This window comes from Ictalurus furcatus, chromosome 10, assembly GCF_023375685.1.
Source record: "Ictalurus furcatus strain D&B chromosome 10, Billie_1.0, whole genome shotgun sequence".
NCBI classification, from domain to species: domain Eukaryota; kingdom Metazoa; phylum Chordata; class Actinopteri; order Siluriformes; family Ictaluridae; genus Ictalurus; species Ictalurus furcatus.
Genome location: NC_071264.1, coordinates 27,407,351 through 27,426,251, shown reverse-complemented (window position 1 = coordinate 27,426,251; position 18,901 = coordinate 27,407,351). Strand labels below are relative to the sequence as shown.

The window sequence follows — 18,901 nt, the reverse complement described above, 5'->3', positions numbered from 1 at the left end:
AATATAGACCTTAAACGGAATTTGATGTGCATGTAAACGTGCCGTGAGACTCATAATATCTAAAAAGACACCCACCGGCGCCACCTACTGGTGAAATGATGTTACAGAAAGGGTCACTGAACGAATCAGTGAATGAATCTGAATCTGAACGCATGTTTTTGGAATCAAAAGAATCGAGTCACTGGGATGAATCGAAATGACCACCGTTACATTTGAGGTTATGTCCTAAACGCAAGGTTGAAGAGAAGAGTTTAGATTGCGAGTTGACGGGGGTGTTTTCTTGGTTTTGTTTTTCTAGTCAGCTCAAACATGAGTTGCGAGTTTTAGTTGAACACAGTACCTGCTAGCATTACACACATTTCGAATTATTATGTAAAGACTCCCATTTAAACAATTCAGTGCGTTATATAGATTGTGTCTGTATGTTCTCGTTGTGCTTCAGGGGGTTCCTCTGGGTACTCTGGTTTCCTCCCCAGTCCAAAGACATGCATTGTAGGCTGATTGGCATCTCAAAATTGTCCATAGTGTGTGAATGGGTGTGTGAGTGTGTGTGTGACTGTGCCCAGCATTGGGTTGCAACCTGGCCAGGGTGTCCCCCAAGTCCCCTGGGATAGGCTCCAGGCTTCCCTGTGACCCTGTGTAGGATAAGCAGTACAGAAACTGTATAGATGGATGGATAGATAGCGTGATAGATACATGAAGCACAGTGTGTTTTATTACTCACAGTAAAAATATCTGGCTATGCTTGGACCTGACTGGGTTCCACCATGTTTTCCTTTCAGATTAGACTGAGATGGGGAGGAGTAAATGGGTGTGTCTATAAAGACTGACAGGTGGATCACAAGTTTCCCAAAATGTTCTACATATTTTCCAAGTTATTTGTGCCAGTAAGATTTTTTTTTAATTGACTAGTGCACCTTTAATTAACCAGAAACAGGTTCTGCAGGGTTACATATTGGTAAGTGAACTTTCTGGACTTACATGAATGCTGTAAGTGTACAATTATACAAACTTGGCACTCAGTGAGTACAAGATCAGTGTTAATAATAACATCAATGAGCTGTGAGATGGCATAGCTGCAGCGTTGGGCTGAGCAGGATAGCCATAATCTGTCCTGCAGGGGTTCCGGACTTGCTCCAGAGGGATGGGGACGTCATCAGGAGCCGTTCTGTTCAGGCTGTCTCGTACCTGTTGTTGCAAACGATGAGTCAGTAGGTTTGGGATTAAGAGAGGCTCTGATTCTACTTTTAACAGAAAAGTCACATCAACACTTGTGCGTTTTAGACACTTCGCATTTTATGTTTTACACATTTTTACACATGATTCATTTTAGTTTAATTTTTATTTATATATATATTTTTTTGGTATATGATTCATTTTTTTTCACAATTCATTTAATTTTCACATATAATTGATTCCGTATGATTCATCTATTTTATATTCACATGTGATTTTTCTCAAGATTAATTCTTCCACAGTTCATGAATTTTCACACACGATTGTTTCACTGATTTACTTTCATGATTTTTTTTTCCACACAATTCATTTATTTTCACACACGATGACTTGTTTTTGCATGTGATTTCTCCACACAATACAATCGTTTTTTTTCGTTTTTTTTCACAAGGGAAATATTGATAATGCATTTCCACACATCTTTCACCTGTTATCACATATTAAACACAGATGAAATATTTATCATGCATTTCCACATATTTTTCACCTGTAATTAACCACATATTAATCACAGGTGAAATATTTATCATGCATTTCCACATATTTTTCACCTGTAATTAACCACATATTAATCACAGGTGAAATATTTATCATTCACTTCCACACATAGTTTTTTACATGGTGTATTTCAACCATAAAAATCAGATTATGTAAGGAGCGCTCCAGACAAAGATGCAGATCACTGTGATTGATTATTGCTTTCTTATTCACTGCTTCTTATTCCACTTGCATATGATATTACGCCTGCAGTGAGCACTGTTTCACACTGTTTTGGAGTTCATTCTTGTCATGTATCAAGAAACTCTGGACTCCACTTCCCATCAGCCACTGCACTGCACTAGCTGTCACATGACCACCTGCACCTGACTCACGTTTTGTTAAGGAGCACCCGTGTGTGTGTGTGTGTGTGTGTGTGTGTGTGTGTGTGTGTGTGTGTGTGTGTGTGTGTGTGTGTGTATATAGTCCTTGTCTGCACTGTTTGCTGGTCTTTTGTTGTCCTAGACTCTTGTCGTTTATGTCTCGGTGTTTTGGTTCATGCCACAGTGTTATACCAAGTTGTCTTAGTGTCTTTGTCTTATGGTATGTTTGTTTAAATAAATGTCATTATCTGCACTTGCTTCTGGCTCAACCTCGATTCGTGACAGAACGAAAGACCATTTATCAGAAGCAGCAGATCACCAAGATGGACACCTGGTTTGCAGCATATGAGGAGTGGTATAGAGGACTATTGGAGCAGGGAAGAAGGACAGATGAACTACTCGCTCAGAATAACCGCATGCTAGGCCTGTTGCAGCCGGACAGACCATGCACCAGGCCACACCCGGTGTTCATAAAGGACTACGCCATGCCATGCCGACAGCAGGGGGAATCTGTGGTCGGGGCTGAGACCAACTCCCACCCTCCCTCCCCTATTATGGCTCTCGTTCAACCTTCATGTTCAGTGGAGAACGTCACTCTGCATTCCTGTTCAGGTGAGTACGTCGCTCTGCCTTCCTGTTCGGCTGAGGACGTTGCTCTGCCTTCCTGTTCAGGTGAGAACGTCGCTCTGCCTTCCTGTTCGGCTGAGGACGTCGCTCTGCCTTCCTGTTCGGCTGAGGACGTCGCTCTGCCTTCCTGCTCGGCTGTGGACGTCGCTCTGCCTTCCTGCTCGGCTGAGGTCGTCGCTCTGCCTTCCTGCTCGGCTGAGGTCGTCGCTCTGCCTTCCTGCTCGGCTGAGGTCGTCGCTCTGCCTTCCTGCTCGGCTGAGGTCGTCTCTCTGCCATCCTGCTTCACTGAGGACGTCACTCTGCCTCCATGTTCCGCTAAACACGTCGCTCCTTTTCTTTGCTTCTCTCAGTATGTCGCTCCCCCTTCCTGCTCCACGGAGGACATCGTTCCCCCCTCATGCTCCGCGGAGAGCATCGTTCCTCCCTTGGGCCTCACGGAGAACCTCGCTCCTCTCCCTGGCGTCGCAGAGAACCTCGCTCCCCCCTGGAGCCTCGCGGAGAACATCGCTCCCCCCTTGAGTCTCATGGAGAACCTCACTCCCCTCTCCTGTCCCGTGGAGGACGTCGCCCCGCTTTCATGCTCTGCCGAGGACGTTGCCCCGCTTTCATGCTCTGCCGAGGACGTCACCCCGCTTTCATGTTCAGCTGAGGAAGTATCTCAGCCTCCCTGTGCCGTTGTGGAAGCCGCTCGGCCTCCTGGTTCTGCTGGGGACATTTTGCCCAGGGGGCCAGGACCACCAGATGGAGGACGTATAATTTTGGGCGCTCCGGGAGTAGCGGCCTTGGGGGAGGGTTCTGTCATGTATCAAGAAACTCTGGACTCCACTTTCCCTCAGCCACTGCACTGCACTAGCTGTCACATGACCACCTGCACCTGACTCACGTTTTGTGTGTGTGTGTGTGTGTGTGTATATATATATAGTCCTTGTCTGCACTGTTTGCTGGTCTTTCGTTGTCCTAGACTCTTGTCGTTTATGTCTCGGTGTTTTGTCTCATGCCACGGTGTTATACCAAGTTGTCTTAGTGTCTTTGTCTTATAGTATGTTTGTTTAAATAAATGTCATTATCTGCACTTGCTTCTGGCTCAACCTCGATTCGTGACAATTCTATTTTAATAAAAATCAAATTGACAATTTTATTCTTTTTTAAATGACCAGAGAAGAAATTCACTATTAATTATAAAAATAAAAATTCAGTCTGTATACAGTATTATGTGATTAAGCACGTACCAGAAGGAGAATCTACTTATTTCTGGAGCATCAGATTAAAAGGCACAAAATGAACTTATAAATATATAAACATCCAAAATAGAGTTGCAGCATTAATGGCACCCTGAGTTTATGTGGATGTATTTTGCTTTTTATGTAGTGCTCTTCCTGTGTGCAGCACCACACAAAAGCAGAGCAGAATTGCTGACAGTCTTAACGCTTAGACAGTAGGATTACTGAGTGTTTTAACACTTGGCAGGAGGTGCAGAACACTAGGCTGTTTTTTCTCTGGTTTCTAGTGCTATGTTCGTAGACCACAGACTACATAGTTACTATTCAGAGTACACCGAGACACAAAGTCACTCACCAACAATGTAAATCAACATGAAAAGTGAACTAACCCAACCTTGTGTCACCAAAATCTCTCACCTGACTCAACTTGACATCAAATTTGATCAAAACACTCAATTCAACTGCGGAAGCCTATAGGAATTTGTTTTTATAAACGTTTATGTAAGTTTGTAATTTCCATGAAGGGCTCACATAGTCTTAAGAACGTAAAAAGTGTATGCTCACGAAAACTGCAAAGGGTTTACATGACAAAATATTTGTAAGAGTTGTTTGTTTGTGCCATGTCCAACACACAGGAAGTTGATGTCTAGACCAGTGGTTTTCAAAGTGGGGGCTGCAACAATTTGGTGTGAAAAAGAAATTCTCACTCTCAGACAACCATACACACGCAATCAATTCCTAATGTAATGTAATGTAAAGATGTAAGATGTAATTATTAATAAAAAATAAAAAAAAGGGGGATATATTCAGCAGTCTGTATTTTTAATGTGTTTTAAAGACATCTTGCAAAAGGGGGGCCTCGGTTAAATGTTAATGCCATTTGGGGGGCCTTGACCTGGAAAAGTTTGGGAACCCCTGGTCTAGACTACTGGTGTCCAGAGTGTTGTTACATTTCACCACTGCACTGCATAATTGACTTTGTCTGTCCTGCTGTCAAAGCTAACTGATTGAATTAGAAATGCTAACTCTCATGCATTATATAGTAATCGGCCCCTCCAGGATTTTCAAAAAATTTGCATCGAAGAAAAAAAAAGCTGCAGCAAAAGCAAGCATTTTTGGCCACAACAATTCCGGAATAATAATTTAAAAAAAACTCAGCACAAATGTATGGACAGAATAATAATAATATTTACATTTACAGCATTGATTGCTCATATAGAATGTGGTACAGAGCGACGTTTGATCATTCTTTTCAAGTAGGTAGAGCTTTAGTTTTGTAGGCAAGCGTCAGTGGTTTCAATCCAATGAAGGTAGCTATATGAAGTCAGCGAAGGGAAGCAGCAATGTGTTGATGCAGGACAATAAATGTGTTGAAGTATGAGTGTGTGTGCTCTGTTCTTACCATTTCAACAGCTTTAAACACTCTAATCAGGTTCCTTCCAAGAGCATCTTTGACCTCATCATCTGTCCAGCCACGTCTCAGCAGTTCTACTACTAGGTCAGGATACTTGGAAACATCCTCCAGACCAGTTGGTAACCTGCATAAGAAAAGTATATTTTACATGTGTGTGTGTGTGTGTGTGTGTGTGTGTGTGTGTGTGTGTGAGCTTATGTGTATTGATCAGAATTATGGATCCTAAATATAACTAAGTAGTACATCAAGACAGGGCATGCTGTTACAGGAAAACAATCATCAGTGGGATGGTGTGATGGCACCTGGAAGAGTTTTATTTCATCCATCCATTTTCTGTACCATTTATCCAACACAGGGTCACAGATGAGCCTGGAGCCTATCCTAGAGGACTTGGGGCATAAGGCAGGGGACACAATGGACGGGGTGCCAACTCATCACAGGGCACATTCACACACCCATTCACACACGGACAATTTGGGAATGCCAATCAGCCTACAACGCATGTGTTTGGACTGGAAGAGGAAACCGGAGTACCCGGAGGAAACCCCCGAAGTACGGGGAGAACATGCAAACTCCATGCACACAGGGCGGAGGTGGTAGTCAAACCACCAACCCTGGAGATGCGAGGAAATTCGCTAGCCACTAAGCCACCGTGCCTGATGAGTTTAATTTCTCCAATTTTTAATAAATTAATTCATACGTTTTAATTAATTCATTCATACTTTTTATCTGTTTATAATTACATTTAATGTAGTGGAAGTTAGATCCTGTTGTCACTTGCATTAAAGCAGCTAAAAACAGTAATTCCCACACCAGCCTTTCTTTTTTTATCCCCTTCAGCTTGTCATGTTACTCAGAAACCAAAAAAGTGTAAACTCGTCTGGGGCTCGGGGGTCTTGGGGGTCGGGGTCTGACAGTCTTATTCACTATAACACATAAAACAGTATGATTTCATGCTGCTGTCAGTGTGTGTAGTAATCACAAAATGACGTATTATTTTCGGTCAAGACCTCAGCAAGGAAAAACAAACAATGAACTGTGAGACAGAGAGCCTATTCTTGACTAAATCAACAATCCTGTCACCCACACATATTACTTCCTAGTCTTAGCATCAAGTATTACAGATGCAATTTTTCACAGTTACATTGTACCACTTGGGTTAAAAAGTATTATTATGGATTTCAAGCACATACAGGCCTGTTTTTATTTATTTATTTATCTATTTTTTAAAAGAAGGCTCACGTGGCAATGTGAAGAGTTTTACTTCATGATAATTTAAGTATAAATAAATAAATAAATAAAATGCCCTGCCTGCTGTTATTCACTATGAATCATGCAGACGTGACCTACGATCTTGCATTTACCTTTGTGCTTGAGAAAGATATACAGTACAGCCAAGCTGCAAATGTGGTTTTAAAAAGCAAAGTGGGGAAATCCATAAGGTTCTGATGTTATGCTGGATACAAGAGCTTCAATTTGAGAAGGTAGTGCACTTTCAGGTTGAGGAGTCAATGATGGTTGAGTTATCAATGATGACTCAAAGTCTTGTTTAGTGATTGCTTCTAGACTGGGTCCGGTTTTGGCAGGTTGTTTCAACTAAACTATATTTGGACCATGTACAAGCATACTCAATCTGAAAGCCCTGTTCACTGCACAGTTAAAGAAACACTGTCACTGTCCAGGTGAAATGGACACTGTTTTGTTTTTGCGTCTTAATGACTACATCAGTGATATATTAGGTGCAAACTATGGCATTATAAGTACTATCAACATTCATAAAGATATCTTTGCACACATATCATTTAAACTTAATGTCTAGGCTACTATGAAACACATTAATACACTTTCAAGAACTCCATTAGTTAGATATGGCTGACATTAGCCATTAAACTTTATTTCTTTTGGCATTTACTGGTCCAGTGCATAGTTTTCTTCACATGATTAGAAACAAACCACAGCTGTTTCATGAAGCATTATCTCCACCATTACTATGACTAATGTACAAACATGGCACGAGGTGAGAATACACCCTTAATGTGATTGCAGTCCATCACAGGGTACCATGCACACATACTTGGGCAGTGGTGGCTTGGCTCTGGGTTACTGATCGGAAAGTCGGGGGTTCAAGCCCCAACACTGCCAAGCTGCCACTGTTGGGCCCTTGAGCAAGGCCCTTAACCCTCTCTGCTCCAGGGGCGCTGTATCATGGCTGACCCTGCGCTCTGAAACCAGCTTCCTGACAGGCTGGGGTATGCGAAGAAAACAATTTCACTGTGCTCTACTGTATATGTGACCAATAAAGACTCATTATCATTATTGTTGGGAGGAAACTGTAGAGCCATGAAGAAACCCACGTGGACACAAGGAGAACATACGAATGTGCGAATTTCCACACATGGTAAACCGAGCTCAGGAACGAATTGCGGACCCTGTAAGCTGGCAGTGCTTTGCACAGTACCACCATGGCACCCTCCTCTGTACCAGATACAGTCATGGGAAAAAGAAAGTACACCCTCCTCTGTACTATATATTTTAGATGACAACACTGCATGCATAGTAAAATTTGGACCAGTAAATGTCAAAAGAAATAAACACCATGTCAATAAAGGAATTCTTGAAATAATGTACAGTCTCCTCCCGAACTACTGGAACGGCAAGGCCAATTAATTTGTTTGCTGTACACTGAAGATATTTGGATTTGAAGTCAAGATATGAATATGAGAAGAGAGTTTAGAATTTCAGCTTTTATTTCCTGGTATTTATATGTAGATGTCTTAAACAACATAGAACACAGCACATTTTGTATTAGGACTTCATCAGGGGGAAAAAGTGGAAGGTTTTAGACTAGTCGAGTCAATCACCAGACCTTAACCCAATTGAGCCGCATTTTACCTCCTGATGAGGAGACTGAAGGGAGAAACCCCCTAAAACAAACAACAACTGAAAGAGACTGCGGTAAAAGCCTGTAAAAGCATCTCAAATGAAGAAACCAACAATTCAGTGATGTCAATGAATCACAGGCTTGATGCAGTTATTGCAAGCAAGCGATATGCAATCAAATATTAAGTATTATTTACTTTGGTTTATCTGTTCCTATACTTTTGCTCGCCTACAAATTGGGTGATCTGATACACGATCTATGTTTTATGTTGTTTAACACATCTAGATGTAAATACCAGGAAATAAAAGCTGAAATCCTAACTCTCGTCTCGTATCCATCTTTTGATCTCAAACCCAAATGTCTTTTGTGTATAGCACAAACAAATAAATTGGCCTTGCCGTTCCAGTAGTTTCGGAGAGGACTGCAGTATTAGTTTAGACATCAGGTTTAAATAATATATGTGGGCAGACATATCATTTTGAATGTTGATAGAGTTTATTATGCTAATAGTTACATCTAAGTCATTCATGTAATCAAATTCGTAAGATTCAAATCTACACATGAATAGTGTGCGTCAACCAGTGTTTCTTACTCATGGGGAGAGTATAGATTACACCAAACAGCCTGCCAACAATAGACCCAATCTCAAGTCATAGTCGATGACGTCATTACAAGAAAATAACACAAGAATCGATACAGACCCTCTAAAGGTCTTTATGTGGCCCTGCTTTTTGCCACAAACAGCTCCATTTTTTTATGACGGAACGTCACATTGCTTCTTTTTATGGCTCATCTAAATACAGGCCACGGATCAGACTTGAACATTAAACATAAAGGAAACTCTCCTGACTCATACTTACCTGGTCACACCATCATAATCACCACCAAAACCCACTATGCTGGAACCAGCCACTTTCTTGATGTGGTCAAAGTGATCTTTGCATGGAAAGAGAGAGCACGTGGTGTTAAACCTCTTGTAGTGAGTTTAAATACAGTATGTTAGATCCTCACTGTGTGTCTGACTCACCTGCCACGTGCGAGAGATTTGCCTCTGGGCTACAAGTGACGTAGTCATTGTAGAAATTTACCATTACAATCCCATTTTTGGCTTTCTGGAACAATGACATAAAGCCAGAGGCAATGACACCACAATGACTGGCTTTTGTAAATCCCAACATATTGTAAATGCCAGGTAATTGCAAAGAACTGCCATTAACTGGGTTGTTAAACAATAACAACAACATCCACCTTGATCTTTGCTGTGTCAGATAAAGCGATTACATGCATGATAATAAAATCTTCTATGTCACAAGCTTAGTCTCTCACCACTTTCTCAAGGATGTAATCTGGGACGTTTCTCTTGTGATTACAGATGCTATAAGCAGAAGAGTGGCTGAAGATGATGGGGGCTTTGGAGATCTCCAGCACTTGGTTCATGACCTCTTCCGACACATGAGCCAGGTCCACCAGCATGCCTATGCGGTTCATTTCACTAATCAGTTGCTGTGAAAAGAGTTTTAATAAGTGTTGCTTCACCTGTCAAAATACTAGCAATAAATTTTACTTATTTACTTACTTACAATACAAGTAAAAAATAAATCTGGTAAAAATGTAAGTAGAAAACGTCTATAGGAAACAAAATAAAATAACAAAATAAAATAATAAACTGTAAGTAAGTAATTACTAAGTAATAAACGGCTAGTAAAATTTGAGTATAGCTGAATAATTAAATAGGATGTTTTTATTGCTGCTAAAAACAATAGCAAAATAAAGTCAAAGTGGTAATAAAATGTGAGTAAAAGCAAACTACAGCTAAATATAATTGTATAATTATTTTAAAGGCTGCACTAAAAACAACAGTAAAATAAAAATAAAAAGGTAAAATAAAAACCTAAATTGCTATTTAAATGCGAGTAGAACAAACTATTGCCTTTAAAAACTATGGAAAAATTCAATGCAAAAGATAAAAATAAAGTGCTATAAAATGTAAGTAGAAAAAATTATAGCTAAATAATGAAGAATTTTTTTAAATTTAGTAATTAAATAAAAAAAATAAAAAGGTAATAAATAAATAAATAAATAAAGTGCCACAAAATGTTATAGCTAATCACAAAATTAATAATAAAATAATAATCATAATTTTAAAGACATTTGAAATGCCACAAATACAAACAAAATCAAATCTAAAATATATATAAAAACAGCTATATATATATATATATATATATATATATATATATATATATATATATATATATATATATATATGTAAAAAATAAAACGCTTGTAAAAGGGTAAGTAGAAAGAAAAACCAATAAAATAAAATTCACTAGTAGAGGGAACTTGTTGAGATCTTTTAACCAAAAATTCTTTCACTTTTTTTTTTTTTTTTTTTTTTTTTAAATGTTTAATACAATCAGAATAACAGCATTAGATGATCTTGAATCATGACTGGAACATAGCTTAATGTCCATTAAGGTCTAACATACTGTATAATGAAAAAGTGTTACAGCCATACTCTGAAATCATAGGAAGAAGTGTTGCTCCTCAACAAAGTTAATAATAAATTTAGAAAAACAAAGAGGTATATTTTCCATCAAAACAACCCAAGCGCTGATCAACAGTTAGTTCAACGGAAAATCAAGGTGACGTGCTAACCTTGCCAAAGTCACTCAGGCCATTGTGCTCCACAGGATGTACGCCTGTATCCACCTGCCAGTTATCCGCCCTGGAAATTTAAACAACATTTCTTGAGAATAACGATATTCCCATCATCACATACGTAACCTTTCTCATGCAACAATGTGGTCCTGTTTCAGGGAAACCCTGTTCCTATAAACCTTTACAGGGATATTCCTATTAATGCATGTGTTTAAACTGGTGGTTTAGGGTACGGAACAGAAATGTCTTTCCATTAGTGTTCTATTAATTAAAGTAGAAGTCAGTTTAAATCCAAGATTATTATGCTTGATAAAATCTTGCTTGTTACCACAATCTGTTTATAGTTTAGAGGAAACTATACAGAGTAATTTTTATTTCTGAGATCCTCCCGCTCACCAGGGTGTGTTGCAGCTGTGTGTGAGAGTCAGATAACGGACTCCTAACTGATACATGGTGCGCAATGTTCCCATGCTGCTGTCTATGGAGTGACCTCCTTCCACCCCTATCAGGCTTGCAGTCTTATTTTGGGCAAAGGCATCCAATATATCTGGAATTGGAAGACAATGGCCAATGTTACAAAGTTCTTCTTAGATTCTGTTTCACATTATACCACAGCGCTGATGAAATCATAAAACAGAAAGTGTTAATTCATTTTCTATAACAGCATCTTGGACAATAGTTCTGGCTGCAATCTAAACAATAGGTTTATATTAATGCGATCGTTTCAATACATTATGTAACCTGTCATAACATGTGTATGGTAGATGCTCAACGTAAATTGTTAAAAAAGAAAAACGTATAATCATGAATATGGTGAAGTTTTTTTCTAAGGAGAGGCTTATTTAACATTTATGGAAGAAGTCTCCACTGCCAGTGCTTTGTAACAGTCAGTAACAGGAAAGTCTTGAGGCGAAAGGACTTTGTGCTGTCTAGTTTCCTTGTAACATGACAAACTGCCTTTTTTTTTTTTTATCAACATCAATGAGAGGCTGGTAAGTGAATGACTATTTACAGCAGCTATAACACAAGTGATAAGAACAGGAACTAACGTCCACAACATTAAATGTAACTATAAATAGATAACAAAAGGAAAATTATGGTATGTCTTTCTTTAATTAATAAAGAAATCCTGACAAATTGTCATGGTATAAGATGTGCGGTTATTGGAAAATAATCAACTTCAGAGTGGTAACAATAACAGTAAGTATAACAGCACACAATTAAGTGTTTTATTCCTTACTTAGCATGGAGCAAACTCATGATGAGAGCTACCAGTTTTTCCTCAGGTGAAGCAAACTTAAATTTAAGTTCTGATAAATACGGCTGTGGCGGCTGGGCTCAGGTGGTAGAGAGTGTTGTCCACTAATCGTAGGGTTGGCGGTTTGATTCCCGGCCCATGTGACTCCACATACCGAAGTGTCCTTGGGCAAGACACTGAACCCAGTGTTGCTCCCGGTGGCAGCTCTGCTACCACTGGTGTGTGAGTGTGTGTGTGAATGGGTGAATGAGACACAGTGTAAAAGCGCTATATAAGTGTAGACCATTTACCAAAATACAGAAACAGTGAGTCAGTCTTTGGGAGGGGAATGTTACACTACCTTGACTGCTGGCTGCAAACATGAACTCCTCTGGGTATTTGTTGCACATTCTGTGGATAATATCAATCTGCTCCAAGGTCTGTCTAACCGCATCTTTATACTGAGTGTCACACGGGACATACGCAGCCCAGAACTGCAGAACAAGAACAGACACATATGTGTACATGTTTGCACAAGTATACATGCAGAGGTGAGACGTACAACAGCACAGTATAATTACCACATGCATTTTTTAAAGTATCTGTACTTGAGTTTTTCTTTCATCTCATACCTTTGACTTTCCTACATTTCAAAAGAAAATCGTCTACTTTATACTTAATGCATGTCTCTATAATCAGATAGCTAATGAGACCTAAGAATTAAACCAAATGGTCATCTGTAATCTGATTATATTTGCATTCAGCATTCAGAGTTATTATCATGCTTGCTAACAGGTGGTGCGACCGTGGTGTAGTTCGTTTATAACATTAGCTTTTTATTTCTGGCGATTGTATATAGGCTTCAAAATTCATAAAAGTTGTGTTCATTTGTGAAGATTATCTTGATGAACAAAACATGTAAAGAATAATAAACTTTTGTTGGTCACAGAATTTATTTTCTGCAATAATCCAAAAGCCAGTGGAAAAATCCTATTGGTTTTTTTTGAGGGAACCAGGGTGATGCTAACTTCCGGGGTGGTCTACAAAAATATGTCAACCCTGGAGGATTGACGACTTCCACATTAGTGTCCGACACTTCAGAAGGTGACACCCCTCTCTCTTAATGAAGTCCATCTCTACTGCGGGCAATTATTATATTTATGATGGTGAAGATGCCAACGTGCATGTAACAGCAGTCCGATTCACAAGGCGTGAGATTTTCTCGGGATAACATTACATTGTGAAAAAGGCTTTTATGTCAAGATCACGAAAAAATTAAGCCAAGATCATGAGAAAATAGCTTGCTGTTATGTCGAGATCACGAGAAAATTAAGTCGAGATCACGAGAAAATTACGTCGAGATCACGAGAAAACAACTTTTTGTTATGGCGAAATCACGAGAAAATTAAGTCGAGATCATGAAAAAACTACTTTTTATGTCGAGATCATGAAAAAACTACTTTTTATGTCGAGATCACGAATAAATGTCTGGGTTACCCTGTTCCCTGAGAAGGGAACGAGACATTGCGTTTAGCATAACACTATGGGGAGCGCCTCTCGCACGCGACTGGCATGCGAAGCTTGTGTAAAATTATGCCTATTTATTGGCCTGCCATGATCAGGTGACGTGGCAATTAAGCGCGTCGCGTGACATAAATATGGCACCTGTTAACCGTGCCATCAGCCTCTATTATCTGAAGCGAAGACGCAATTCACAGGCCTGCCCTGGTATGACAAAGCTACGACAAAGTCATTTTGCTATGACAAAGTTCCCTTCTCAGGGAAGAGGGTTACATGCGTAACCCCGACGTTCCCTTTCAAAGGGAACTTCGATGTTGCGTTTAGCATAACACTATGGGAACGAGAACCGAGGGTACGGCCTGTTCAAAAAGACCCAAGCCCGAGGGTCACTGCAAGACACTCGAGCCCGGGGTGGAATGAATATCCAGGCTGTAATAACGAATGAATGTGTGTGGCGTCGACCACCCTGCAGCAGCACACACATCCTGTAAGGATACCCCTTTGGACAAAGCCTTCGCGGAGGCGACCACCCTAGTGGAATGAGCCCTTATGCCCAGAGGCGTAGCGAGACCGCGCGCCTCATAAGCAACAGAGATTGCTTCCACTATCCAACTAGAGATGCGCTGCTTTGACACGGCATCACCTCTACTGTCGCCGCCAAAGCAGACCAGCAGCTGCTCCAATTTACGCCACTGGCCGGAGCGGTGGACATAAGTACAGAGAGCCCTTACTGGACACAGCAGGTGCATTCTCTCTTGTGTGGGGAATGGAGGAGGGCATAAAGCCTGCAACACCACAGGGTGGGCAGCCGATGTAGGCAATTTAGGAATGTAATCTGGCATAGCATACAGGAAGGCCTTGGCTAATCCAGGGGCAAAGTCAAGGCAGGAACAGGGAGAGTTGGGGCAACAGAGAGAGCTTGTAGATCTCCTACTTGCTTGAGAGATGTCAGGGCCAGAGTTAGAGTCAGAAGCTTCTCAGAGGCTGACTCTAAGGGCTCAAATGGAGCCCCTGACAGACCTTCCAGGACCACAGAAAGGTCCCAGGAAGGTATGCGCGGCCTGCAGACCGGCCTCAGCCGCCTGACACCACGCATGAACCTCGAAGTTAGAGGATGATGCCCCACAGAGGCTCCATCAACAGGGGCATGGCTGCCGAAATGGTGGCCACGTAAACCCTGATTGTAGAAGGAGCCCACCCCGCTGAGAAACGCTCTTGTAAGAACTCCAGGACTGTAGCTATTGCGCAGTTCACTGGGTCTAGCTGACATTCCTCACACCACAAGACAAAAAGCTGCCACTTGAGTGCATACAATTTCCTGGTGGATGGTGCTCTAGCATTTAACATGGTCTCTACAAGCTCAGTTGTGAGACTACAATCTATGAGCTGGTGCCCCTCAGGGGCCAGACCCACAGTTTCCATAGTACTGGCCGAGGGTGAAGAATCAGCCCTCCGGCTAGAGACAGTAGATCCACTGTAAGGGCTCAAATGGGGCAACTGACAGACCTTCCAGGACCACAGAAAAGTCCCAGGAAATTATGCGTGGCCTGCAGACGGGCCTCAGCCGCCTGACACCACACATGAGCCAAGATCAAGTTAGTTAAGACCTCGAAGTTAGAGGGTGTTGTCCCACAGAGGCTCCATCAGCAGGGGTGTGGCTGGCCGTAATAGCGCCATGTAAACACTGATTGTAGAAGGAGCCCACCCCGCTGAGCAATGTTCTTGTAAGAACTCCAGGACTGTAGCTATTGCGCAGTTCACTGGGTCTACAGCGGATCCCTGCAGATGGGAATCTCCCAAGGCGTGCCATCTAGCAGGGATATTATCTCTGAGAACCAGATTCGAGCTGGCCAAAAGGTGTTACTAGCAGCAGACATACACTGTCTTGGCGAACTCTCACTAGAACTTGTGGGAGCAGAGCGATGGGGGGAAAAGCATACAGATGTGACCTCGGCCACATGTGCACCATGGCGTCCAGCCCTAATTGTGCGGGAGGAGTGAGGGCGAACAACAGCGGGCCGTGTGTTGTCTCCTCGGAGGTGAACACATGCAGTCCCGCTTGGTTAAACCGCGCCATATGGACTCCACCACTTGTGGATGGAGCCACCAATTCCTGGGCCTCAGCCCCTGCCTCAACAGGATGCCATCCCCCATATTCCCAGAATGTACATTGCACTCACTGACAAACTTTCCTTTTGCCCAGAGAAGAATTAGTAGCGCCTGCCTGAACAGGGGGCGCGGACATAATCCTCCCTGGTGGTCAATATATGAGACCACTGGTGTGTTGTCTGTAAACACATGGTGACCTCTCAATTGAGGAAGAAGGAATTTCAGTGCTAGAAATATGGCCCATATTTCTAGGCAATTTATATGCCACTCCAGATGTGGGCCGCACCAGAGACCGTGAGCTAGACAGCTGTCTAAGACCGGAAAAAAATTAATAATCTATGGCCGTGTAGTGCTTCCGCACCATGACGCTGCAGACACTAATCTGAACTGATGGATGAACTGGAGAGAAAGAGGTCGACTATAAAGCCCACCTACCGAGAAATCTGATAGGTTAGTTAGCACAAAGAGAGATCAATCAGGACTGTCACTCTCTCACCACGTCTGTCACTCACTCTCTCGGTTTCTCCAGATCTCATCTACCATTACAAATAGCCATTGAACTCTCTCTCTCTCTCTCTCTCTCTCTCTCTCTCTCTCTCTCTCAAATGTTTTTTTTTTATTTCTGGGATATTGTATATAATTTGCGGGCATCCAGGAACTCCCGGGAGAGTTGGGATGTCTGTCAGCTGCTTTAACAGTACATAACAAAGGTAACTTTAACTGGCTAGACAAATGCTATTGTTTATAGCTACATAATTACTACTGAATACATAGTTACTTACACACTTTCCACAGTGTCACCTATAGGCTGTAGGAGCACTTACAGTTATTTAACACAACTAAACATTAAAGTGACATCTTTAAACTTAAGTTTAATCTTCCATGCTGTAAAACATCACAAGCGCTATCTAGCTAATGGCTCACTGATCTAGCTAATGGCTTACCTGCATAGGTTTGATGCTGAGCAGTGGAAAAAAAAGAGAAGATTTAAGTATAGTAGTACAGAGAAATAAGTACTGTAACTAAAGTACTTGTAGTTTGTTACTTTAAAAAAGAAAAAAAAAAAAAGAAAAAAAGGATTTCAAGCTGGCATACTTTTACCACCTTTATACATGAGTATTCACATACCTGTGCTGCTAAGTGTCCCTGTTTGATTTTCGGGATGTTGGTGTGCGTGGAACTGAGTTTGTACAGGTCCACGCTGTTTAGCTGATTGTTAAACTGTTTCCTCAATTGCCATGGCAAATCATTGTGTCTGTGTGATGCCAGAATATACATTTGAATTATATTGTGGCATCCGTAAACATAAAACGCAATATCTTTTTTGACATTGCCTTTATATTAATATTTGATATCGGTAAGTGGTGGTGAGCTTTTCTTACCCATCTATCAGTGGCGTCTCAGACATCAGCCTCAGTGCTTGCTCCTTGTATTTGTCTGCTCTGGATGTAAATGTACAGGCCAAGAGGACTAAACATACATCCCTGATGCACCCCATGTCATCCAACAAATCCGTTGTCCTGCTTTGCCAGTGCTTTCAGATTCTCTCTGTGTGTGTCTGGGACAGACAGACTGTGTACATGAGGACAATATCAGGGTTGTTGTTTAAAGCCTTTCACTGTCTTTGAGTTAATATATAAAATGCATTTTGCCTATGACAGTCATAAATTTATGGTGAGATGCTTGTCAAATTGCCCCATAAACAAGCATTTATCTTTTGTACGAAATTATAAAAGGGTGGTAAATGTGTTATGTCCTAGGGCAGAGTTCATATTAATCCAACGTGTACATCCTTGGTTCAGTTCTTACTATGCTGTTTCTTACCTCCCTTTATGAAAGGATTATGACTTGCAACAGACGCAAGCACACAAAACACTACAGAGAATGAGTTTTTTCCGTCGTATGTCAACCACTTGTGCTTGGTTCCATAAAACATTTGCTATGTGATGTTTTGGTGGCTGCTGAGGATGATCACCGAAAACATGTCTATGTCCTGTGACTGAGGATGAGCAAAATAATCAAACGTATCAGTCTCCTTATCTTCGCTAGCATTTGCTTGTGTCTCAGGGACCTTCTGCTTGGCTGCTTTTGTCTCACTAAAGATCGATGTCTGTGTCCCTTTCTCTTTCTCACTTCCCTCAGCATCAGACTCATTTGTATTAAACTGTATTAAAAGTAAGTCAGAAGGCTGTAAGCACTGAAATTTCATGGAAACAGAAAATCAAAGCAGCCACTGAAAGAATTAAATGATGAAACCTAAAATGATGAAACTGAACTGGGGAAAAAAAATTCCTTGAATCTAAGTAGCTTTGGATAAAAGCGTTTGCCAAATGCATAAATGTAAATGTAAATGCAATAGGTTCGCCATCTACCTTGAGTCGCCATTTCCTGTGTGCTCATTTGTCCTCTTGAAAAAATGGTAAATGGTCTGCACTTATATAGTGTCTGTTAACCTTAGCGGTTCTACAAAGCGCTTTACACTGTTTCTCACTCACCCATTCCCACCCGTAGGTGCTAGCCTGCCATCGGGAGAAACTTTGGGTTTAGTGTCTTATCCAAGGACACTTCGGTATGTGGGCTGGGAATTGAACCACCAACCCTATGATTAATTGACAACCCGCTCTACCACCTGAGCCACAGCTGCCCCAACATACCTATCAATTTGGCACAATTGGCTGCGTCATCCTTAAATGCAGGTTTTACACAGATTTGGGCCAAGACGCATCATATGACATCATCACAATGTGCCATGTGACATCATCACAACACACATTCAGCCAAAGGCCCCTTCGGTTCATATGCGTCGAACATGAGTACAGCTAAAAGGTTTCATTTACCAATAAATGTCACTGCAAAAGACAGCGCAAAACTATTTTGTGCAACTGGAATTTCACCAATTAATAGTTTTCAGCTAAAAAGCACAAAAAATGTTTTGAATATAGCCGCAGTAAAATCAAGCATTTTTGGGCGCAACAATCACAAACTCATTCTGACTGGCCAGACTGGTTCAACCTAACAGGGAGGCTATGTTAACGCCTGTATAACTAGTCTTTACAACCATGATGAGAAGAAAAGCATCTCAGAAAGCACAACACATCAAACTTTATGGCAGATGTGTCAACAGTTCAGGCTGGT

General features: G+C 41.2%; 1 protein-coding gene across 1 annotated transcript; it reads right to left on the bottom strand.

Moving 5' to 3' along the window:
* Window positions 1–893: 893 nt before the first annotated feature.
* dpep1 (dipeptidase 1) lies at window positions 894–17,441 on the bottom strand. The gene is made up of 10 exons (XM_053635358.1): window positions 17,149–17,441; window positions 16,895–17,021; window positions 12,498–12,630; window positions 11,296–11,446; window positions 10,897–10,966; window positions 9,565–9,741; window positions 9,266–9,350; window positions 9,099–9,174; window positions 5,346–5,481; window positions 894–1,188 (listed from the first exon to the last, which is right to left on the bottom strand). Exons 1-10 carry the CDS (start codon window positions 17,262–17,264, stop codon window positions 1,003–1,005), a joined length of 1,257 nt encoding a protein of 418 aa, XP_053491333.1. The 5' UTR covers window positions 17,265–17,441; the 3' UTR covers window positions 894–1,002.
* Between the last annotated feature and the right edge of the window lie 1,460 nt (window positions 17,442–18,901).

What these genes read in the sequence shown, in the direction of transcription:
- dpep1 (XM_053635358.1), bottom strand. Translation starts at nt 17,264, where the DNA reads ATGGGGTGCATCAGGGATGTATGTTTAGTCCTCTTGGCCTGTACATTT. An exon ending in GATTATGATGGTGTGACCAG is followed by an intron (nt 5,482 to 9,098) that starts GTAAGTATGAGT and finishes TTTCTTATGCAG; the next exon opens with GTTACCAACTGGTCTGGAGG. An exon ending in TGTTTAAAGCTGTTGAAATG is followed by an intron (nt 1,189 to 5,345) that starts GTAAGAACAGAG and finishes TTGCAACAACAG; the next exon opens with GTACGAGACAGCCTGAACAG.